General features: G+C 37.3%; 1 protein-coding gene across 8 annotated transcripts in view; it reads right to left on the bottom strand.

Annotated features, from left to right (window-relative positions):
- Nucleotides 1–26,280, bottom strand: part of IFT80 (intraflagellar transport 80) — a 137,347-nt gene that overhangs the window by 44,827 nt on the left and 66,240 nt on the right. For 7 of the 8 annotated variants that reach the window (XM_062212412.1, XM_062212395.1, XM_062212387.1 and 4 more), the window contains 3 exons: nucleotides 14,163–14,342; nucleotides 6,330–6,448; nucleotides 2,490–2,564 (listed from right to left, as the gene is read on the bottom strand). In XM_062212412.1, the coding sequence (XP_062068396.1) occupies nucleotides 2,490–2,564; nucleotides 6,330–6,448; nucleotides 14,163–14,342 (374 nt within the window). The remainder of the gene's footprint in view (nucleotides 1–2,489; nucleotides 2,565–6,329; nucleotides 6,449–14,162; nucleotides 14,343–26,280) is intronic. The other variant, XM_062212421.1, reaches the window with a different exon arrangement.

Raw genomic sequence — 26,280 nt, 5'->3', positions numbered from 1 at the left:
CCTGTTTTAAAGAATGCTTATAGTGTATATACATCTCTGTATGTCTACCCTACTTATCCTTAGTATAACTTCTAAAAGTGCAATTATTGGATCAAGGAGCACACACTTGAAAATATTTAACATATATTGTAAAATTGCCCTTTGAATGGTTGTGTTGATTTATACAGACACTACAGCTGTACTGGCATGCCTGTTTCCTCAATGCTGAAGACATTATTACTTTTCAAAATTCTATGTTCCAGGTTTTAATATTCCTTGTTTCAGAAATTGCTAATTTTTCTTCTCTGTCTTGGAAACAAAATGGAAATAAGCAAACACTAAGACCAATCAAAAGTTAGTATTTAGGGGCCCAGCACTGTGGTGTAGCAGATAAAGCTGCCGCCTGCAGTACCGGCATCCTATATGGGTGCCGGTTCAAGTCTGGGCTGCTCCACTTCTGATCCAGCTCCCTGCTAATGTGCCTGCAGAAACAGTGGAAGATAGCCTAAGTTCTTGGGCCCCTGCTCCTTTGTGGGAGACCCGGAAGAAGCTCCTGGCTCCTGGCTTCAGATTGTCTCAGCTCTGGCCATTGTGGCCATTTGGGGAGTGAACCAATAGATGGAAGACCTCTCTCTCTCTCTCCCTCCCTCCTCTTTTCCCTCTCTCCCTCTCTCTGCCTCTGCCTCTCTGTAACTCTGCCTTTCAAATAAATAAACTTTTTTAAAAAGTATTTAATGAATACCTAAGGTACACAGTTCAATTAAATTAATACTTGAGGATTGGGAGGTAGTTTATTAATTGAAGGGTTTGGGCATGACACATTAATGTATGGCCATACATATTTGTATATGAAAACAATATTTGCCAGTCTTGACAAAGTGAAACATCATATTAGTTTTTATTGTTTGTTGCAACACTAAAAGCATTTTCTTTTTGAAACAAGCACTATAGCCTTCAACCTTCTTGTGAATAAATACCTTATATTTCAACAAGCATCTCTGTGTAAACAAGACCAGTGAAAAACACTAAAATAATCCTTAATTCCTTAATTATTTATGCCATTTAACATGTCTTTACTAAGACATACTTAATAAATATATTGATGAATAATGTATAAATAAGGAAATTTCTTTGGAATCATTGGAGTAAAAAGAATTTCAGAAATATGGTTTTGTGGATAGCCGACATCCTTCCTGATGAGTGGCAAAAAGAATTTTGTTTTAAAAATATGATACAACTAAATAAATAAGTCATACATATATCCATTTCAGTAAATAGATTCAACTTTGACATAACATTTTCTTGATCACTCAAGATCATTAATATGATAATCATACTCTTCAGCAACTATATAACTGAAGGCTTTGATATTCATGAGAATCTGTTGGTGCTTAGAATAACTATACTACTCAACCACACAGTTCTGTGCTTTTGGCTTTCTCTGTGATCCTTTGCCAGGCAGTCACTTTCCTTCTTGTCATTGTGCCAGCCTCTAACAATCATCCTTCACCATCACTCTTCTGATTTGCTATTTATAAAAAGCTGTGGGCTAGAAAACCTGATGAACAACACTATTAAGAGCTGCTTAGGTGATGAGCAAAGTGATAAGGAATAAAAGTACGTGGTTTTAGTGTAAAGGTTTTATGGGTAGCTATTTTAGGTAAATGTTGATTATATTTCCATACTGTACTCCAGGTTTTACTGGATTGAAGCTTTGTAAGTCTGACCTCTGATTCAAATTGGATATCACTGTATTTGATTCATTATATTTATTAAGACTGATAGAAAGTTTTCATGTAAAAGTGTGGGTTCCTGAGTGATAGTTATTCCTAATTTACTCTCATTAATAGGCCTGTTTCTTGGTAGAAAATACCATTTTATTAGGTAACTTCAGATTATAAACTAGTGGTGGCTCATGAAAACAAATGAGTTTATCCTCATCCTGTCCTGGTTGCCCCTCTTCCAGGCCAGCTCTCTGCTGTGGCCCGGGAGTGCAGTGGAGGATGGCCCAAGTGCTTGGGCCCTGCACCCCATGGGAGACCAGGAGAAGCACCTGGCTCCTGCCATCGGATCAGCGCGGTGCGCCGGCCGCAGCGCGCTACCGCGGTGGCCATTGGAGGGTGAACCAACGGCAAAAAAGGAAGACCTTTCTCTCTGTCTCTCTCTCTCACTGTCCACTCTGCCTGTCAAAAATTAAAAAAAAAAAAATAAAATAAAAAAAAAACAATAAATAAATACCTTTAAAATTTCTCATCTTTAATTTTTAACATTGTAGACATGAGACATATAACTCACATATAATCCTTGATAACTTTTTAAGACAGTAAAAAATTGAGACCAAAAAGTTTCAGAACCACTGACCTAAGAGTTTATTTACTTTTTTCCTCTGAAAATTAATAGAAACAGATGGATTCTTTTTTCTGCAAAAGGATGCTTTAAAGACTGCTTACCTGCTATTTGAGATATTTTAAAACCCCAAATCCAAAAGTTAAACATCATAAACAAATTACCTTTCTGCCTGCAGAATTAAACTAACAGTTCCTTCTTTGAGGTCAAATATAAGCGGTGTATTCCAGTTCTTCGTACTAAAAAACAAACAAAATGGATATTCATATTTAAAACACAAAAGTTTTAAACAAGTAGAAAAGTACTCATTTTATATAAAGTGACTTTAGGCTCACAGTAATTATAGATATACTTCTGTTACAGCTTCTGGCTTACTGTTTTGAAATATCACTTACATGTTTGTACCCTTGATTAGAAAGTAAACACTCTGTGACTCTAACAATCTGTACATAGTGGGCATTCAACAAATATTGATTGTAGGTATTACAGTATGTAAATTGAGGAAGCCAGTTCTGCTATTTATTAACTCTGAGTTTGGACCAGTCATCTAATGTTTCTCATCTGACAAACAGTACAGTATGGCTGGACAGAACTGGATTAGAAATATGGTTTTACCACCTCCTAGCCTTGTGATCTAATAAACTTAACTTCCTAAGCATCAGTTTCTTTACTTGTAAAGTATGGACAATGATGACTTACATAAATATATGGCAAAATGTCTGCTATATAGCAGGAACTGAATAAACAGAAACTATAATGATATTAACATAATAAATATGACTATTTTCCTACAGGCCTCCCAATGTTTTCTTTAATTTATTTTTATTTATTTATTTTTTTGACAGGCAGAGTGGATAGTGAGAGAGAGAGACAGAGAGAAAGGTCTGCCTTTTCCGTTGGTTCACCCCCCAATGGCCGCTGTGACCAGCGCACAGCGCTGATCTGAAGCCAGGAGCCAGGTGCTTATCCTGTTCTCCCATGCGGGTGCAGGGCCCAAGCACTTGGGCCATCCTCCACTGCACTCCCGCACCACAGCAGAGAGCTGGACTGAAGAGGGGCAACCGGGACAGAATCCGGCACCCCGACCAGGACTAGAACCCAGTGTGCTGGCGCCGCAGGCAGAGGATTAGCCTGCTGACCCGCGGCACCGGCCATCCCAATGTTAATATTGAGGTGAAACAAAAAAAAATTTCTGTGAAGCATTCTATAAATATATACCATATTTTTACATATTGTTTATATAGTATAAGATATTATATAAATGTAAGATGTGTCCATGCTTATTGAGTAAATGGATAAACAAATAACTATTTTTATAAGTTAACATCTAATGATATCAATTCTACCAATTCAAACATTATGTCATTTCCATTATAACTAGTAGAATAAATCTCATTTAGGACAGTTGACAATGAGAGTCCCATCTTTCTTCAAACTAAGAAACTCTAAGCTGAAGAGAGATATCCTATACAAGGATAATTCAAAATGTTTGTGGAAAACTGAATTAAGAGATAAATTTATTTCAAAGAAAAAATTTAAAGCCATGCATAATTTTTTCATTAAAATGTTCATAGAAAATGTGTACTATGAAAAAACTATGCACAAATTTCAAAATTTTTTGCATCAAATTAAACATATTTTAATTCAATTTTCAAGAACTTTTTGAAGTATCTCCATAGTTACCTCAACCTGATTAAAATTACTTATTCAAATACCTATTGCTTCAAGTGACTGAGATTTTCTCATGTTCCATAATCCCTTTCCCATATCTCAACTGCTCAACTTCATGTCTTTCTTGATTCTCCCTCAATGTTTCACTGTTCCTTTTTCCCTTTCATTTAGGAAAAAAAAATTCATATAATGTTGAGCTTCTTGTTTCTTTACACCCTGCCTGTCTTATTTCGTTACTCCAATTTGGCTATTTTTCCAAGTTGCAGTTTTTTGATTAGCACCAGATTAACCCACAGAAAGTAGAAAATTTTTCTTTAAAGATTATTTATTTTTTAAAGATTTATCTATTTACTCCACAGAGACAAGGAGAAACAGACAGAGAGGGATCATCTATCTGCTGGTTCACTCATCAAATGGCCACAATAACCTGGGCTGGCTGAGGCTGAAGCCAGGAGCGAAGAGCTTCTTCCACATCTCCCATGTGGGTGGTAAAGGCCCAAGCACTTGGGCCATCCTCCACTGCTTTCCCAGGCACATTAGCAGAGAGTTGGATTGGAAGTGAGCAACCAGGACTCGAACCAGTGCCCATGAGATGCCGGTGCTGCAAGCTGCAGCTTTAACCTGCTGAGCCACAGCATCGGCCCACGAATTTTTAATATATAGTTGTAGCATTTAGTTTGATTGAAAATCTTTCTGGCATGTATTACTGGGCTTTAGGATTACAAGATAATCCTACACTTAATGTGTTTTAATTCATTAATTTATTAAAAGCTATTTATTAAGTACCTACTATATATTGAGTACCATGCTATGTATTGGATATATAGTGTATAATAAGATACACTTAGTCTCTATCTTCAATATGATATTCAATGATTAAACTATAACCACATAATGATATAAATATAAGCACAAGATTTTTAAAAACCCTTAACTATTAACAACACTTGAAAGTATCATAGTGGTTATTTAAGTTTTCTAGATAGCTGGGAAGTCAACTAGTCATATGGTAAAGCCAGCTTATACTAATTGTTAAATTTTCAAGAATTGTATAAGCAAACTCTTAAGGAAATTATATTTAAAACAAAGATAATACTCAATACTCATCACTTCCAGACTATTTTATTATATTTTACTATTACTTATGCACCTGATATTATTTATATCTGTGGTATCTAATACATGTGCAATACTACATAATGGTTTGCTTTTATATATCTCCTTTCAACTCTGCTCACAACAAAACCACATTAGTATCTTGAAAGTGGTCATGGTAAAAGTATTTCTATCATGAAAATCAGTAAAGATTGCCAACATGTTTGTTTGTTTGTTGTTTGTTTCCTGAAAGCCAGTTATACAACATTTACCAGCCCTTTAAAATACCAAGCACATTTTTATTTTTGTTTTAATTTTAGGTGCAAATTTCTTGAATGTATTGAGTCATCCCCTGCATCCTTTTTTTTTAATCCCTTGACTTATAATACAAGGTATACTGGGTATATTGAGTATATATTCTTTTATCATTTATGAACAACTTTGATCATCAATATGAGTATCCATGATTATTCTGGGCTATGATATTAAGCTAAAATACCTCCCTGTGTCCCTGTGTGAATATCTTTCAGTCATTGTCAGGCTGCTAACTGACTCTTAAGGTAGATGGGTGATTCCAATTCCTAAACTCTGCATTTTAAAATCAAATTATACTAAATTCCTTATATGAGTAAACTAAAAGTAAACACTAGGGGCTAGCTTTCTGCATAGCAGGTTAAGCCGCTGCCTATGATACCAGCATTTCATATTGGAGCTCTGGTTCAAGACCCAGCAACTCCACATCCAATCCAGCTCCCTGCTAATGCACCTGGGAAAGCAATGGAAGATGGCACAAGTACTTGGGCCCTGGCTATGCACATGGGAGACCTGGGTGGAGCTGCAGGCTCCCGACTTCACCTGGCCCTCTCCCTGCAGTTGCAGCCCTCTGGGGAGTGAACCAATGGATTGTAGATCTCTATCTTTCTCTGTCAGTCCCTCTCTCTCCCTGTCATTCTGCCTTTCAAACAAGTAAAATACATATTTTTTTAAAAAACTAAATACCATGTCAGATAAGGTATCTCCTGTTATAAAAGTGATTATTAACCTTTGAAGAACAAACTTTAACAGATCTATTTTCATGGTTCATAGCTCAGTTTTTCTTACTTCCTTGTTTTAGGTAAGATTAGGATAGATGAGGTTTTGAGAAAGTTAATTTTAAACCAAACCATGTTGATATGAAAACTTGAAATTCTTCATCACAGACTAAACTCTGTATTCTCAAGAAATGTTAAGATGCTTACGAGAACACGTAACATTGAAGGGATGTTGAAACAACTAAGTGTGCATAGTTCAAAGATGCTTTAATGACTCTGTCTCGGAATTCCAGTAAGTCCACGGCATCATTAAGTACATTACGAACCTAAACAAGGAAAAATGAAAATACCAACCAACACCATTAAAACACATCAAAATTTTAATTAGGTAAGTAAGCAAGATTATGAAACAAAAAATTCAATGCATTCTTGATTACCTAATTATATAAAAGACAAGAATTCAAAGGAAATGAGCCATAAGGTGGAATAGTTGGGTATGTAAATTAACCAACAAAGCACAGATACAGAAGATTTCTTAGAAGTAAGTTGAAAAAGACCTAGAAACATGTCCAATCTGTAATCCAAACTGAATGAGTAGCAGTGGAGTGATAATGTGAAAAACACTCTAACTCTGAGAGATGGTCAAAGAACGGTGTTATATTAAGATTGGAAAGAGAATATACAGTTTCTGCCCAAAACAGTAAGGATATCTCTTTTTAGGGTACATTTTACTTTAAAATTGAAGTTCTAAAAAGGGAGACATAATTGCTTTAAAAATCAAAAATAGATTAGGAGGTATCAATTGCATAGTGAAGAAAGAAACTAATTGCATAGTGAGGAAATCAAGCTGCATGAAAGTACATCCATATGCAAAAAAACACACAGAGATAATACATAAGAATGCTAAATATCATCCAACAAAGGGATGTTTGATTCTGATAGTCAAGTTGTTGTAAAAGTTTATAACTGAGTAGTTTGCAAGGATTTTAACACTTGGCATTGCTGGCCAGAAATCTTAAACTTGATGGACAAACTGCAGCAAGTCAAGAAAAATAATGGACAAGTTGAATGTACTTAATCTCTTTCTGGTTGGTAAGGCTGTATCCTAAGAGAAGAAAAAGAGAAAAAAAGAATGTAATTTTACCTGTGTTAGTATTTATTTAAATTCTCTACAAAATAGTATCATTTTTCTAAAAATATAACATGGCAATTATCAATATAGTGTTAATGAAAAAATGAAAGGGCATGGAAAGATAGGAAGAAAAAATCAACTTCTTACAAATACTTCTTTGAAGAATTTACAACTATCAGCCGGTGCCGTGGCTTAACAGGCTAATCCTCCGCCTTGCGGCGCCAGCACACTGGGTTCTAGTTCTAGTTGGGGCGCCGGATTCTATTCCGGTTGCCCCTCTTCCAGGCCAGCTCTCTGCTATGGCCCGGGAGTGCAGTGGAGGATGGCCCAAGTCCTTGGGCCCTGCACCCCATGGGAGACCAGGAGAAGCACCTGGCTCCTGGCTTCGGATCAGCGAGATGCGCCGGCCACAGGGGCCATTGGAAGGTGAACCAACGGCAAAAAGGAAGACCTTTCTTTCTGTTTCTCTCACTATCCACTCTTCCTGTCAAAAAAAAAAAAAAAAAAAAAGAAAAAGAATTTACAACTATCAGGCATTGCTATGATTTGAATATTTGTATTCCCTCAAAAATTTTTTAAATGTTTATTTATTTATTTTCATTTATGAGAGAGACAGAGCAAGAGAGAGAAAGGAGAGAGATCTTCCATCCACTGGTTCACTCCCTAAATCCCAAATGCCCAAAATAGCCAAGGCTAGGCCAGGTCAAAGCCAGGAACCTAGAATTCCATCGTGGCGTCCCACATGAGTGGTTGGGGCCCAAGAACTTGAGCCAACATCTGTTGCCTCTGGATGCTTTAGCAGAAAGATGGATCAGGGCACTCTGATATGGGATGAGGGCATCCTAAGCAGTGGCATAATCTGTGCCACAATGCCCGCTCTTCCCCTTCAAAATTTGCATATTGAAATCTAACCATCAATGTGATGGCATTAGCAGGTGGAGGTCTTTGGGGGTGACTATGTCATGAGGGCAGGGTCCTCATGAATGGAACTGTGCCCTTCTAAAAGTGGTGCCAGAGAGCTGCCTGCTCCTTCCACCAAGTGAGGACACAGCAAAAAGACCATCTATGAATCAGAAAGTGGGGTCTCACCAGACACCAAATCTGCACTTAAACTTCCCAGCCCCCAGAAGTATGGGAAATAAATTTCTATTGTTTATAAGCTAGAGAGTTTATGAAATTTTGTCATAGCATCCCAAACAAAGACAAGTATATTTTTACTATCTATTCCCCAACTCTTATCCTCACCAAAATATTAATGCTATGACAAGAGGGATCAAAATTATAGGCATATATACTCTTTAACACAGCAATCTCATTTCTAGAATCCCATCTTTGGGATGGAATTCTATAAAATAACATATAAGTAGACTGTTTACCGGAGCACTACTGGTAGCAGTAAAAGACTGGAAAACAGCCCAAACATCTATCAATAGGGGACAGATTGAATAAACTATAGTATATTCACACAGGGCACTACTACACAGCTGCAATAAAGGAATGAGGGAGATCTATGGTATGGTCTCCAGGGAATGCTGTAGCTTACAAAGATACAGAACAGCATATGTAGTACGACATCTGTGATCTAAGAAACAGAAGAAAATGAATTTGCTTACATTAAAAATATTATTTCCTTAAAATATTTATTTATTTTTTTGAAAGAGTTACAGAGAGAGACAGAGAAATGGAAATCTTCCATCCACTGGTTCTATCCACTCCTCAGATGGCCACAACGGCCAGGGTTGGGGCTGGCCTAAGCCAGGTGACAGGAACTTCATCCTCATCTACCACATGAGTGGCAGGGCCCAAACTCTTGGGCCATCTTCCATTGTTTTTCCCAGGCCATCAGCAGGGAGCTAGAATGGAAATGAAGCAGCTGGGACACAAACTGGCAACCATATGGGACGCCAGCATCACAAGCAAGGGCTTTACACACTTTGCCTCAACGGTGGCCCCCCAAAAAGAAATCTTAAACAGCATTCAGTGACATATTATTAGAATACTATTTTGATGCCATTTTAATACTACATTTAGGATATACAAGAGTACTTCAGAAAGTATGTGGAAAAGTGGAATTAAAAGATAACAGTGTTTTAATGCCAAAGTTTTTTGAACATTTCCTAACAGGTACTTTTTTCATGAAGACTGCACACATATGGATTTCAATTTTTCATGTGTCAACTCTCCTTTCAATTCCATTTCCCACAAATTCTTTGAAGTATTCTCAAATACTGAAAATTACAGACCAATATCACTGATGAACATAGACGCAAAAATCCTCAATAAAATTCTTGTCAATAGAATGCTACAACACATCAGAAAGATGACCCACCCAGACCAAGTGGGATTTATCCCTGGTATGCAGGGATGGTTCAATGTGCGCAAATCAATCAATGTGACACACCACATTAACAAACTGCAGAAGAAAAACCATATGATTATTTCAATAGATGCAGAGAAAGCATTCGATAAAAAACAACACCCTTTCATGATGAAAACTCTAAGCAAACTGCATCTAGAAGGAACATTCCTCAATACAATCAAAGCATTTTAACACATTTTAACCCATGACAGTTATTTTTCTAGTTAATGCTCAAGTTGTTGCATCTATGGTTAATGGGCTTATATTCTTTTGACATGATCTCAATAGATTCCTTGCTTTCTGGTGTGACAAGATATCCCAGGTTTCTCAGCACTGTACCAAATTCCTACTTCACTACCCACCTCTATAATGAATTTTTAAATGCACCCCGCTTCATGATTAATGTGATACTTGTATCACCTTCTACCTTATCACAATATTAACACAAATCTAAAAATCCTGTTTGCATGTTACCAAAACACTTATTTAATCTTATGCATAGCTATAATCACAGTAGAAGCTGACATTTATTTTTGTTTTACATACATATGACATTTCATCCTCAAAAATCACTCTATTATTAGCTCCCATCTTTACAAGACACAACATGACTGAGAATCAGATAATCTTGAATTTTGGCAACTATTAAAAGTCAAATCTATACCCCATGCTAAAGTTAGAGTGACAGGAAAAGAAAAAAAAATAAACTTGCGAATCTAAAGATGCTACATCCCCTGCTCCTGCACCCTTTCCCTCCTACACACATATTCCTAATATAGACAAGAACTATCTCTTTTTGAAAGAATTATCCCCTGGATATATCCTGTAGGTAAAGGGCAGATTAAGAAACCTTAGCACTCTAGGCTACTATATCCTACCATAGCTGAGGCCCAGGGACATATATATATATATATATATATATATATATATATATATATAGACAGAGAGCTGCTAGAAGCATAGTCCCCAGATAAGAAATCTTCCTGAATGTCCAGGGATGTCTTCTTTAAACTTAACTTTCTCAAAAAAAAATTTAAAAAAGAATGCTTAAAAAAAGGGAAATCAACTTCAAGATGCAATGACTTTGAACAGCTCTTGTTTCAACTGCTATGTAACAGTTTTTTTTCCATACAATTTGTTGAATTCTTTACTTAGTATAGAATTAACCTTCTGTGTATAAAGTTAATTGAAAATAGATCTTAGTAAAAAATAAGACTGGGAATAAGAGAGAAAGGAGGAAGAATGGTAGGAGTGTGGGTACCATGGGAAGAATCACTATGTTCCTAAAGTTGTATTTATGAAATGCATAAAGTTTGTATTCCTTAAATAAAAGGCTTCTTTGGAGAAAAAATAAAGAAAAAAAAGAAAAGGAAAGGAAATAAAAATAGTATTCTAGTTCTGAAACTTTGCAAAATTATTTACAAACTTTAAGTACAAATATAATTTGGATTAGATAAGCCATTTAAAAACCCCTACTGTTCATCTTATGTCACATAAAAATCCTTTAACTGCTAGGATGCTACCTTTTATTATGAAAAAAAAAAAAAAAACAAACCTCTTCCTAGATATATTCTTAGTTTGGGTGCAGGTTTGTAATTAAGGCTAGAACTCATCTTAGAAATACTATATTAGCCAGTTCTTATGCATTAGATGAATATAATAATTGTTTCCCAAAATCAGTTAATTATAACTCACAATAAACATTCTTTGTCACAGATAAAATACTACAAGTAATATTTTATCATCTAAATCCAACTATTAATCAGAAGGGCATGTCAAACCACACCATGTAAATACAATCAGCAAAGTCTAGACTGACAACTGCTATTGGATAAGCAATTTGGTTTCTTCAACAAGCAAACTGCAGGGGAGAGAAACAAAGACAGAAGAGGGAACTTACAGGCTAAAGCAGACTTAGAAGACCATCAGGGATAAGAGTTTAGTCTAGCAGTTAAGATGCCCAGCCCCCATACTGGGGTACCTGGGTTCAATACTGGGCTCCAATTCCTGACTCTGGCTTCCTACTAAGGAAGACCTTGTGAGATAGCAGTGATGGTTCAAGTAATTGGATTCCTGCCACCCAAGTGGGAGACCCAGATTGAGTTTCTAGCTTCTGGTTTCAGCCCAGCACAGTCTCAACCATTTTGGGCATTTGGGAAGTGAACCAGCAGATAGGAGCTTCTTCCTCTCCCTCTCCCTCTCCTCCTCCCCCTCCCCCTCTCCCTCTCTTTCTCTCTCCCTTCCTCCCTCCCTCCCTCTCTCTTAAATAAATAAGACACATCAACCAATTGTAACATGTAAACCATTTTTTATCCTGATTCAAACAAAGTTTTAAAAGTGTGGCATGTAGGAGACAAACTGAAATTTTGAACACTTAATAGATATTTGATAATGTTAAGAAATTACCATTATTCTAAGGTATGATAACGGTATTGCAGCTATGTTACAACAAAGAGTTCTTATATTTTAGCTGTATATACTGAAATCTGTAAAGATCAAAAATGTCTGAATTTGTTTCAAAATAATTGGGGCAGAGGGACAGCAGAGATGGACATGGATGGGGCAGCCTTAATAGTGGGTTGATGGTTATTCCAGCTGGATGATAAGAAAACATAGAATTTCATTATACTACTCCCACTTTGTGGATGTTTTAAGTTTTCCAAATAAAAAGTTTGAAAATTTTAAAATGAATAAATAGTGAAAGTTTATAATGTACCTAATTACTATTAATCTAGTGACTGTATTACCTAAATTAACAAAGCTAGATATGTGGGTTAACAGAATATTTTAATAGATTTGCCCAAGTAATAACAAGACATACATGTAGAAATTTATTAATAATTCTAATGATATGAACACTGAAGATCATGGGGAGTGATAATGATAAGAGGAAAAGGAAGGAGAAGGTAAAATACTCCGTTCATTGGCAGAGGACTTAATTGGCACAATGTCTTTGGCCTCTTCCTCATGATTTTCTTCAATTAAATACATTTATTGAGTGCTTAGTATATGAAAGGCACTAGACTTGCGGAGGCCTTTCAGGAGAGACAAAGATAAGCAAAATATAGTACCTTTGCCTTTAAAAACTTACAATTGAGTAGATACCTCCTCTCATTGATATTCTCTGACCTATAAAATATTTCTCCTCATCTCTTGCTGCCATATCCCAAACTTCCAGTATTAATCTACAAAGTATTTCACTCCAGAATTACCTGTTTTTTTTTATTATGGTGTGGATCATATTGTACAACTCCAAAATATGACACTGTGGCATATTGAATATTTTAGGCTGAAGGGATTTGAGAAAACAAGAAAAACAAAAAGCTTATTCTGACATCACCCAGCCATTCTTCCCTGAGGCAAGTCACAAAACCAAGGAAGATTTTCTAAGCTTCTCCTGAAGCAGGTCCTAACATTCTCAAGTGAGAAATGGCTTTCCTGTACCCAGAAGAAAGGAACGCCATTATCTCTGAAGACACAGGGACACATTGAAGAATCTGAAAAAAAAGGCCTTGCTAAGTTTCCCCTAGTTTATTATCAACAATCATCATGTTTTTTGCCCTATCATATTTCTCCACAACTGTCCATTTCATCAAACCTACCATAAAGTTTTGTACATAGGTTTAACTGTTTGTATAGGGAAGTCTTCATTTTCTTAGCAGGCTCCTGTGCCCATTAGAGCTTTATATGAAATAAATTTGTATATTTGTCTCTTTTTATTCCATCTTTTGGTACAGGGACCTCTCAGCATTTTCCTGTTTTAACTTACCTTTGGTGCTTCTTAAAAGGAGTTTTTAAAAAATCAGATTAAGGAGCTGGCATTGTGGCACAGCAGATTAAGCTACCGCCTTTGATGCCAACATCCCATATGGGCACTGGTTTCAGTTCCGACTGCTCCACTTCTAATCCAGCTCCCTGTTAATGGCCTGGGAAAAGTAACAGAAGATGGCCCAAGGGTTTGGGCTCCTAACACCTATGTGGGAGACTCAGATGAAGCTCCAGGCTCCTGGCTTTGGCCTAGCCCAGTGCTGCTGGCTGTTGTGGCTGGGGAGTGAACTAGCAGATGGAAAGGTCTCTCTTCCTCTCTCTCTCTCTGTAACTCTCCCTTTCACATAAATAGGTAAATCTTTTAAAAATTCAGATTAAATAAATTTGTCTAGTTATAAATAAACAAAACATTTCAATCCTATCAATAACTTACAGCCTGCCTCAGAGTCAGCTTCAAGAATTAAATCTAACTTGTTCCTGGTTGTCACAGTGTTTTCCTACCCTTCCTTTTAAAGTGAATCTACATATTTCCTAAATGCTTCAAATTTCACTCTCCCTGTCCTAAATCCATATCTACAGTAGTTATGGGCACTCACGTTCTATAATAGTTAAAGTTCTTAAGTAAAATAAACAGTGAATAAATATTAAAATATTTCTAAGTGACTGAATTCTTATAAGCTTCATTAAATGTACATTAAAAACATAGTCACAATTCCATATTCTCTACAGGGAGCTAATCTGAAAAGAAGCAGGTTTAATCAACGTCAGAACATAATCATACCTGCATGGTCCTTCTTTTAGTTAATGTTACTTGAAAATTTTTCCATTCCCAGCGTTGTTCTACTACATGTGCAAAAACAACATGTCCATTTCCACAGGCTCCAGCGATCTGAGTGCCATCAACTGACCAAGCAATATTAAATATGCTGCCAGTGTTGGGTTTCTCTAAAGCATATGACCACTGGGGAAAGAAAAAAAAAAAAAGGAAAAATTTATTTATTGAAAAAAAAGAGTCTTTCAGAAATCTTAAATTAGGTATATGTTAACATATAAGATAATTTTTCAAAAGAATATATATCTTTATTCTAAAATTATTAAAAAGGCAGGTGTTTGATATAGTGGTTAAAACATCTTTGCAAAACCTGAAGAATGAATGGAAATGTGTATCACTTTTGCTACAAATATACTGCCTTGAAGATGGTGGAATAGGGAGGGAGCTTACTGCTCTAGACTAGGGGAGGATACTTAAAAAAAAAAGTGGAGAGAGTGCAATCTCAGGGAAGGGTTAGGGAGAAGATGGCAGAGGAAACCACATGCAAACTGGGGGGACACTGTGGACATATGTGGAGGGTGTGGACATGCACAGCTTGGGACCCCAGCATCCAAGAGCCTCAGCACCAACTGTGGAGGGAGGTGAGACCAGACTGCAGCAGCCCAAGACACTGGGGATAAAGCTGTGGTAAGAGCCTGGCATGTGCCTAGCTTGGAGGCCTGTGGGATATAGTGTACCTGTCAACCTAGAGAGAAAAAAAAGAGGGCATGTTTCTCTCTCCCCAACCACCCAGCACTGACCTCCTGAAACTACCTGAGAGAGGGCAGGCACCATTTTGGACATATGTAACAGCTGTTCCAGCTCCCGTCTGTGTGCCCAGCAACCAACCAAAAAGAGAAACCTGAGTCTGGCTGAGAGAATTAACAGGGGGCTGGGTGCTCATGACCATGGGAGCCTTGTGTGCCAGGAATGTGAAACACTGTAGCTACACGGGAGGGTGTAGGGTGTGGCTGGGACTTTGGGAAGTCACTGTGGGCAGCTCCACATACTCAGGGGTTCCTGATTCCCTGGTGAGGGTCATTGCTGCAGGACCCATGTTCACACCAAGGACTGCGTGGATCCTTTATGTGGTTCTTCTGGCAGTGTGGATGAAAATTGTATCCACTGGGGCTAGCATCCAGGCATCAGTCTCCTTTGAGGAAAGGAGGTGAGCATGAGAATATGCCAACAGAGCAGAACAAACATCTGGTATGATTAAAAAAAGAGAAAGAGAGATTCATAATGCCCAACTTGTGTGTCATTCTGGGTCCACACGTCACCCTGGAGCACTGAATAGAGCTCAAAGACCATACCCAGCACAAGGTTCTAGGTATTTACTGAAAGAGCAGACATTCCACTAAGCCATAGAGGCACAGATCAAAGATTAAAGGCATCATGGGAGGTGGGAGGTGGGAACCAACAAGTATTACCACAAATGCCTAATAATGAATGCAATAATTTAAGAAACAAGAATGAGGGAGACAACATGATACCCCCAAAAAGAACACAATACTTCAATACTAGAATGTGAAAATGAAGAGACTGAAGAAATGCCAGAAACAGAATACAAAAAAAAAAAAAAATGATCACAGAATTACTTAGAGGTAATCAGAAGCAAATTCATGAACTAAAGAAATTGGTACATGATATCAACAAAAATCTTTCCCATGGAATTCAGATTTTTTTTTTTTTTGACAGGCAGAGTGGACAGTGAGAGAGAGAGACAGAGAGAAAGGTCTTCCTTTTGCCGTTGGTTCACCCTCCAATGGCTGCCGTGGTAGGCGCGCTGCGGCCGGCGCACCACGCTGATCCGAAGCCAGGAGCCAGGTGCTTATCCTGGTCTCCCATGGGGAGACCAGGGCCATCCTCCACTGCACTCCCTGGCCACAGCAGAAAGCTGGCCTGGAAAAGGGGCAACCGGGACAGGATCGGTGCCCCGACCGGGACTAGAACCCGGTGTGCCGGCACCGCAAGGCGGAGGATTAGCCTGAATTCCAAACAAAATATTGGAAATGAAGAATTCAACAGAACAAATAAAAAATATGGAGGAAAGCCTTAAGAGCAGACTCAATGAGGCAGAAGAACTAATATCCAAGTTAGAAGACAAATATCTGAAAATTATACAGTCAGATCAAAATACAAGAAGAAGAAATTGGAAAACTAAAAAAACAGTGTCAGAGATTTATGGGATACTATCAAATGGCCCAACATATGGGTCTTAGGAGTTCCTGAAGGCATGGAAAGAGAGAATGGATTAGAAGGATTTTTAGTGAAATAATTACATAAAACTTCCCTAATTTGAAGAAAGAAAGGGACATTCAACTACAGGAAGCATATACAGCTCCTAATAGACATGAACAGAAAAAATCGTCACTGTGATACATCGTAATCAAACTCTCCAAAATAAAAATAAATTAATTAATTAATTAAATTAAATTTAAAAAGATTATAAAATGGGCACGAAACACCTGATTACTTCCAGAAGATCTCCAATTAGACTCACTGCTGATTTCTCATCAGAAACTGTAGGCTAGGAGAGAATGGCAAGATATATTCCAACTCTTAACAGAAAAAAAATCTGTCAACCCAGAATACCATACCCCACAAAGCTTTCATTTATGAATGAAGATAAAATAAAGACCTTCCATAGCAAACAGAAAATAAAAGAATTTCTCACTTGTCCAGCTTTATAAAAAAAATTTAAGGATGTGTTAACACAAAGACGCAGAAACATGGTCATCACTATGAAAGAAGGTGAAGGCAGAAAATCTCCCAGTAAAAGTACAAAGGAAATCCAAAGTAAACAATAGGAATATTTACGGAAAAATGGCAGGGTCAAGTCGTACTTATCAATAGTCACCTTGAATGTAAATGAACTCAACTCTCTTCTGGTTATTAATCCTTTATCAGTTGTGTAGTTTGCAAATAATTTCTCCCATTCTGTCGGTTGTCTCTTCACTTTGCTGAGTGTTTCTTTAGCAGTACAGAAGCTTCTCAATTGGATATAATCCCATTTATCAATTTTGACTTTTATTGCCTGTGCCTCTAGGGTCTTTTCCAAGAACTCTTTGCCTATTCCAATGTCTTGCAGGGTTTCCCTAATGTTCTCTAATAATTTGATGAATCAGGTCACAGATTTAGGTCTTTAATTCACTTTTTAAATTTTTTAAATTCACTAATGAGTGGATTCAAAAACAAGACTCATCTATTTGCTTTCTACAAGAAACACATCTCACCAGCAAAGATGCACACAGACTAAAAGTGAAAGAATGGAAAAAGATATTCCATGCTAACAGAAACCAAAAAAGAGCTAATGTAGCCATTGTAATTACAGACTTAACACAAAATAGACTTTAACACAAAAACCATAAAAAGAGACCAAGAAGGGTACTATGTGATGATTAGGGATCAATTCAAAAGTAAGATATGACTATTGTTAATGTATATGCATCTAATTACAGATCACCTGGTTATTTAAAAGAAGTGTTAATGAATCTAAAGGGAGACATTGACTCCATACAATAGTCTTTTCAACAAATGGTGCTGGGAAAACTGGATCCCCATATACAGAAGTATGAAGCAAGACCCCTACCTTACACTTTACACAAAAATCCACTCAAAATGAATTAAAGACCTAAATCTGTGACCTGATCCATCAAATTATTAGAGAACATTAGGGAAATCCTGCAAGACATTGGAATAGGCAAAGAGTTCTTGGAAAAGACCCCAGAGGCACAGGCAATAAAAGCCAAAATTGACAAATGGGATTACATCCAATTGAGAAGTTTCTGTACTGCTAAAGAAATACTCAGCAAAGTGAAGAGGCAACCAACAGAATGGGAGAAATTATTTGCAAACTACACAACTGATAAAGGATTAATAACCAGAATATATAAAGAGATCAAGAAACTCAACTACAACAAAGAAAACAACCCAATTAAGAAATGGGCAAAGGACTTAAACAGGCATTTTTCAAAAGAGGAAATCCAAATGGCCAACAGACCTGTGAAAAAATGCTCAGGATCACTAGCCATCAGAGAAATGTAAATCAAAACTACAATGAGGTTTCACCTTACTCCCTTTAGAATGGCCCTCAAATAGAAATGAACAACAAATGCTGGCATTTGTTGAAGAATGTAGGAAAAAAGGTACCCAAAGCCACTGATGGTGGGAATGCAAACTGCTAAAGCCACTATGAAATACAGTATGGAGATATCTCTGAAAGCTGAGTATATATCTACCATATAACCCAGCCATCTCACTCCTGGGAATTTACCCAAGGGAAATAAAATCAGCATATGAGTTATATGTACCTCCATATTTATTGCACTTCAACCACAATAGGTAGAACATGGATCAACCCAAATGCCCATCAACTGAAGAACAGATAAAGAAATTATGGGATACGTACACCATGGAATACTACACAGTGGTTAAAAAAAAAAAGAAATTCTATGATTTGCAACAAAATGAATGAAATTGGAAAACATCATATTTAATGAAATAAGCCAGTCCCAAAGGAACAAATATCCTATGTTCTCCCTGACCTGTGATAACTAACAGAGCACCTAAAAGGTATTCTGTAAAAGTGAAATCAACAATTTGAGAAGTAAGACTTTGAGCAGATCTTGTCTTGACTGCTGAGGAACAGGTTGTTTTTTTTTCCCCCATACTATTTGTTGAAATCTTTACTTAACACAGAGTTAATCATATGTGTATAAAGTTAATTGAAAATAGATCTAAGTTTAAAAAAAATAGAGTGGGAATAGGAGAGGGAAAAGAAAGAGGAGTGGAAGAGTTAGTAGGAGTTTGTGTACGGTGGGAAGAATCATCATGTTCCAAAGTTGTAATTATGATATATGTGTAGCTTGTATTCCTTAAATAAAATGTTTCTTTGGGAAAAATAAATATGTGTACCTTTAAAAACATGGAATTCAGTTTTTAGTATATTCAGTGTTCTGCAACCCACATATTATCTAATTTCAGTATATTTTCATCACCACAAAAATAAACTTCATACCTTGTGGCAGTCACTATCATTATCCCCAACTCTCTTGTACTTAATCACCAAAAATTTACTTTCATTTTTCTATCCTGAGACATTCTGGACAAGTGGAATAACACAGTATGTTGCTTTTTGTGGCTGATTTTTCTCACTTAGATATTTTCAGGATCCACCCATGTTACAGTCTGTATTAGTACTTCTTTCATTCTTTATTGGCAAGTAATAGTCTATTGCATGGATTTAACATTTTTTTGCCTAATAATCTGTTGATGGGCATTTCAGTTTTTAAAGTTTTTTGGCTATTATGAATTCTGCTGCTATGAACATTTGTGTACATATTTCTATGTGAACATATATTTTTCTATCTCTTGGTATATAAGAGTGGAACTGCTGGTTCTATAGTAACTTTATGCTTAACATTTTGAAGAGCTAGCAAACATTTTCCAAAGTGGTAGGGATCCTTTCTATTGGGTTTCTCCTGAGAGCAGACAACCAAATCATTTAAAGCCATTTGGAATAGTTTTTGTCTGAGAAGTTACACAACTAATTTAATCCACAGTTAAATTCATTTGTTTCACTTAATATCCAGTGTTGAGAATTTGTTTCTAAATTATGTAAAATATTTACATAACTCCAACATCAAATTTACAACAAAAATATACAAAACAGTCAAATAATACTAACTTCTACCCCTCTTCTCTCCATCATTCCTTCCATCCTTCTCTCTATAGATAAATTTTTTAAAACTTTTATGCTCTATCCTAACATCTTTCTTCAGTCTAAGTGTTTGAGCACAGAGCTAGTCTTGTTGCATTAGCAGGCTAAGCTGCCAGTTCTGGAGTGCCATTTCAAGTCTTATACAGATTCCTATCAATGTGTCTGGGAAAGCAACAGAAGATGGCCCAAAAATCTCTCTTTTTCCAGTTATCTTCTTAATTTCTTGGTTCTCACTTATATGGTTATTTCCTAACTTCTGTCATGCTTTAGTACCCTTCACCTTGCTTTGAATTACTCCCAGGGTTTATCTGTTTTGGGCATGCTTTCATTGTCTTTGACAACATTATATAATTTTATGGTGATACACTCTTGCCACTCATTTTAAGTCAAATGGGTTTTGCTGTACTTTTGAGACTGAAGGATATTCTCCCAGGAAAGCTCTAGAGCTCTCTCTTCTGTTCTCTCAAAGTGATTTTTTTAATGTCTCCACTTTTGAGATCTTCATTCTCTACTTCGTTCCTCCAATTTTATCTGGATCTTCTCTGTAACTCTGTTCTGATCAACCTCGATTTTCCTAAAAGGAGTTGTTAGCCTCAAGAATACATTAGGCCTCAACAGCTCCAGCACCATGAGACTCTGTCATGGTCTTCTTGCACTCACTCACTCACTCATTCACTCAGGATTGAGTCCTACAGAAATTGCTTTCCAGTTTCAACTGCTGTTTTCAGATTAGCCTATCACCTTCAGTTATCTGTTAGTGATTTGGGAGTTCCTCTCCTCTCTTGCTGTGAGAAGTTTGGCTGCCTTTCCTCTGCTTCCTCATACACAGAAGCTGATACCATGTGTACCTGTCAACAGCCTTTGGGAAAATCACTTGCATTGCAGGTTTCTGGGGATAGTTTTATTGCAGTTGCTTTCTGGGAAATGTGGGTTAAGTCCTATTTTCCCTGCTTTGTGGAGAGATTTAGAAGGATTCAAAAACTAGAACTATACCACCATACCCAACAACATATATAAATCTCAGAAACACATGATTGGGTGAAAGAAGGGAGATACAAAAGTGTAAACACTGTATGATTCCACTTACACAAGGGTCAAAACAGGAGAACTTAATTGTGAATGATAGAAATCAGAATAATAGTAGTTAAAATGGAGGGTAACTGACTCAGATGCAGCACAAAGAAAGTTTCTAGGGTATTAATAATGTTCTTTATCATTATGTGTGGTAGTTTCTTAGATAATTACATTTGTAAAAATTATTGAGCTGTATAAAAAGGTATGGTATGTAAGTTATATTTCAATTTCTAAAAAAAAAAAAAAAACAAAAAAAAAACCATGTTGCCTCTGCCATTATCTTTCCCCCAATCTATTTTTAGTGAAGGAATAATTATACCTTGCTTTCATAGTTTATGAGTATTTTGAGACTATAAAACAGTAGTAAGCTAAAATTAGCATTTGTACCTTATAAAATCACACAAACAAGACTAGTGTCTGATAATACTAACTGATAGAATCAAAAAGGGAGAGAACGTTCCAACATGGGAAGCAGGATACACAGCAGACTCATAGAATGGTAGATGTCCTAAATAGCACTCTGGCCTCAGAATCAGCCCTTAAGGCATTCAGATCTGGCTGAAGAGCCCATGAGAGTATTTTAGGCATGGAAAGCCAAGACATTCTGGCAAAAAAAAAAAAAAAAAAAAAAAAAAAAAAAGAAAAGAAGACCTAAATGAAAGATCTCTGCGAGTGAGATCCCAGTGGAAAGAACGGGGCCATCAAAGAAGGAGGTACCTTTCTCTGAAGGGAGGAGAGTACTTCCACTTTGACTATGAACCTGTGGAATAAGATCGAAGTCGGCGAACCCTAAAGGCTTCCATAGCCTTGGCAACTCATGACTAGAGCCTAGGGAGATTACTGATGCCATAAACAGGAGTGTCAAATTGTTAAGTCAACAACAGGAGTCACTGTGTACTTACTTCTCATGTGGGATCTGTCCTTAACGTGTTGTCCAATGTGAAGTAATGCTATAACTAGTTCTGAAACAGTATTTTACACTTTGTGTTTCTGTGTGGGTGCAAACTGATGAAATCTTTACTCAATATATACTAATTCGATCTTCTGTATATAAAGATAATTGAAAATGAATCTTGATGTGAATGGAATGGGAGAGGGAGCGGGAGATGGGAGGGGTGCGAGTGGGAGGGAAATTATGGGGGGGAAAGCCATTGTAATCCATAAACTGTACTTTGAAAATTTATATTTACTAAATAAATGCCAAAAAATAAATAAAATCAATATTAAAAAGAGAAATTATATATAAAATATATTTATAATACAGCTATGTAAAAAAATGCTCAAAAAGACAAAAACTTGAAAGGGACACAGAAAATGAAAATATTTGACTTTTTTATATATTATGATTGTAGATTTTTGTCATTATTTTTGTTACTGCTTTATTTTGTTCCTGATTTTTGTCTTAAATTTCTCCAAAATACAAATTTATATCACATATCTAAGTCAGCTGCTTAATATTAATTACTATTTTGCCTTTATAATATTGTTGAGATTTTAAATTACTTCCTTAATTCTAAACAAATATTTTTGGCTTGATTTGGTACTATTAATTTTTAAAAACACAAGATGAGTAAGCAGAAAATAGAAGAAAAAAGCAGTAATTATAAAAGAAGTTTGTAGAACACAAAACTGGTCTGTATTCACAATGTGATATACAGCTAAAGCACTAATGCTATTTTGAGCTGCCTATAAAGAAGCTCTGTGGTACTGACCAGAAAGCCAAAATCGATTGCTGTTAGTTTTTGAGAGATTTAGCAATACATTTTTCTCTAATGGCAGGGAAATCTTAAAAAATTGTGAGACTGATCAGTTTGGTTTGGTCTCTGAACAAACATTACTGGATCTTCACAAACATCGAGAGCTTTCACAAACATCCAGGACCTTGATGGTGTTCTATGACTAGTCAAAATTTTCCCCCTAGAGTCATCTTCCTGGGTAATAGTAGGCTATCTTTTCACTCTCTCATCCAATACTCTCTGGTAGATAAATCACTTAAAAAAGGGCCTGATAAGAACAAGTTTAATGCGTTACTTCCATGATAATATTTTAAGACATAATTTCTTAATAAAGCTAATGGGAGAAATGTTCACATCCATAAGAAGTTAGTGAAATTGTGCCCTTAGGACATTCTATCCTCATAGCTCACTGCTGAGATTGTTCCTGAACTGCAATTAAAAAAATACAGTTTATATTAGTGTTCTATTACTGTGAAAACAAATTACCACAAATTTAGAGGTCTAAAACAACACCAATTTATTATTTTTACAGTTTTCTTCTCACAGGTGATCCAACATGAGCTTCACCAAACTAAAATCAACATATTGACAGGGCTGTGTTCTCTTCTGGAAGCTCAGAGCAAAGGTCTGTTTCCTTAACCATTCAAGTTGTCAGCAGAATCCATTTTCTTGTAGCTGTGGAACTGAGGTCCCTGTTTCCTTACTGGCCATTTGTAGCTTCAACCATCTGCATTTCTCAAAGCCAGCAACATTGGGTGGAGCTGCTCTTACTGCGAATTTCTCCTCCTTCATCCTCTAACCCAGATGGTAAAGGTTCTCCAATTTTTTTAAATTTATTTTTTAATTTTTTTATGTTTTTAATTTTTGACAGGCAGAGTGGACAGTGAGAGAGAGAGAGAGACAGAGAGAAAGGTCTTCCTTTCCGGTTGGTTCACCCTCCAATGGCCGCCTCGGCCGGCGCGCTGCGGCCAGCGCACCACGCTGATCCGAAGGCAGGAGCCAGGTGCTTATCCTGGTCTCCCATGTGCAGGGCCCAAACACTTGGGCCATCCTCCACTGTACTCCCGAGCCATAGCAGAGAGCTGGCCTGGAAGAGGGGCAACCGGGACAGAATCCAGTGCCCTGAGTGGTACTAGAACCCAGTGTGCTGGCGCCACAAGGTGGAGGATTAGCCTGCTGAGCCACGGCGCTGGCCAAGGCTCTCCAATTTTAAAGACCCATATAATAATCCAGGATAATCTTACCAACTAAAGGTCCATATCCTTAATCACATATACAAAATTCCTTTTGGCTTTTAAGATAATAGGTAGTAGTGATTAAGGAATGGGTACCTTTTGAGGGCCTATTATTTAGCAGACCAAAAAAACCATATAAGGAAAAATAAAGTCAATCTGGGAGGTTTTTTTAAATTTTTTTATTTTATTATTATTATTATTATTTTTTTTTTTTTTGACAGGCAGAGTGGGCAGTGAAAGAGAGAGACAGAGAGAAAGGTCTTCCTTTACCGTTGGTTCACCCTCTAACAGCCCCTGCGGCCGGCACACCACGCTGATCCAAAGCCAGGAGCCAGGTGCGTCTCCTGGTCTCCCATGCGGGTGCAGGGCCCAAGGACTTGGGCCATCCTCCACTGCCTTCCCAGGCCACAGCAGAGAGCCGGACTGGAGAGGGGCAACCGGGACAGAATCTTGCGCCCCAACCAGGACTAGAACCCGAAGTGCCGGAGCCGCAGGCGGAGAATTAGCCTATTGAGCCATGGCGCTGGCCAATCTGGGAGTTTTAAAAGCTGAATTTTTTAACTTAATTTTATTTGAAAGGAAGACACAGACACAGAGAAGTAGATGGAGAGAGGTTGGGAGAGAAAGAGAAAGATCTTCCATCTCCTAGTTTACGCCTCACATGCCTGCAACAGCCAAGGCCATGCCAAGCTGAAGTCAAGAGCCGGGAACTCAATCCAGGTCACCCACAAGGGTGGCAGGGACCCAAATATTTGAGCCATCACCTGCTGCCTCTCAGGGTAAGCATTAGCAGGAAACTGGAATCAGGAACAGAGCCAACGCTCAAACCCAGGTACGCTGATAATGGGATGCAAGTGTCCCCAGCAGCAGCAACTTAACTGCTGTGCCCAGTGCCTACATCACTTATTTTTATTCTTTTTAAGATTCAGATATGAGCATGAACATATGAAACAATATTCTTACCACTTTTAATAGTTTGAGGTTTGTGGCTTTAGCTTCCAAAGACTTATGCACAATGAAAAGGAAAATAAATAGAAATTTGACCATGTTGTCACCAAGGGTTGCTAAAATCTTGGTCTTAGTCATGTGATACTGGAGTCACAAGGATATCCAAAAGAAAGCATTTTAAATCATCAAACAAGATGTACTTTTAAAAATAAGAAAGAATCAAAATGGGTTTATGACATTTAAAAAATGCATTTAATATTCTATCATGTGAACTGAAAAAAAACATTGAAATTATATTAAGAAAAAGCTGTTATTTTTCATAAATATTTCCTAACAGTAAGAAAAATTAGACTATAGGTAAGACACAGATGCCTTCCTCAGAGAAAATATGGACATCTTAGAATACTGGAAGAAAAGTCCTTAGAGAACAATTTTAAATTGTCAAAGCAACAGTCCCTAATAGATGATACAGCAAATAATTAGATGTAGTTTCAGTATAGAAAAATCTGTAGAACTCTCAAGGGGGAAGGGCATGAAAGGGAAAGATAATTTAAAGATAATGTAATAATATGAAATAACATGTTTTCTTAAATCAAGATAAAGGTTAAAATTTTGAACTTGATTGGTATTCCTGGTATAGCTGGTCAGACAGTAGGAATGCTGGAGTCTGATTAATGAAGCATTGAGGAGGAGAAAATGTGAGAAAGATTTACCACTTCTCCCTCAAACGGTGGGTGGACACTGGGTACACACTATGTGCACAAAGCATAGCTGGATTGGCCCACGTGTACATTTTATAAAAGCTTTTTTATGATCTAAGCACTGCACATATAGAAAATATCGGACAAATTGAAGTTCTGTACTTCTAGACCTAGTGACTTAGATTTTTACCAGGATTAAAAAATGAGTAAATTTCGGCCGGCGCCGTGGCTCACTGGGCTAATCCTCCGCCTTGCGGCGCCGGCACACCGGGTTCTGGTCCCGGTCAGGGCGCCGGTTCTGTCCCAGCTGCCCCTCTTCCAGGCCAGCTCTCTGCTGTGGCCAGGGAGTGCAGTGGAGGATGGCCCAAGTGCTTGGGCCCTGCATCTGCATGGGAGACGGAGAAGCACCTGGCTCCTGCCTTCAGATCAGCACGGTGCGCCGGCCGCAGCGTGCCAGCCGCGGCAGCCATTGGAGGGTGAACCAATGGCAAAGGAAGACCTTTCTCTCTGTCTCTCTCTCTCACTGCCCACTCTGCCTGTCAAAAAATCAAAAAAAGAAAAAAAAAAAGAAAAAAAAATGAGTAAATTTCAATTTGTGCTACTCAGTTAAAAATATATGTATATGATCTTTGGTCATTTAAAGAAAGATTTTTATGGTTTTGGTTTTTTAAA

Source organism: Lepus europaeus, chromosome 2 (assembly GCF_033115175.1).
Source record: "Lepus europaeus isolate LE1 chromosome 2, mLepTim1.pri, whole genome shotgun sequence".
Lineage (NCBI taxonomy): Eukaryota > Metazoa > Chordata > Mammalia > Lagomorpha > Leporidae > Lepus > Lepus europaeus.
The sequence above is the reverse complement of the archived record's forward strand: the minus strand, read 5'-3'. Positions and strand labels throughout refer to the sequence as shown.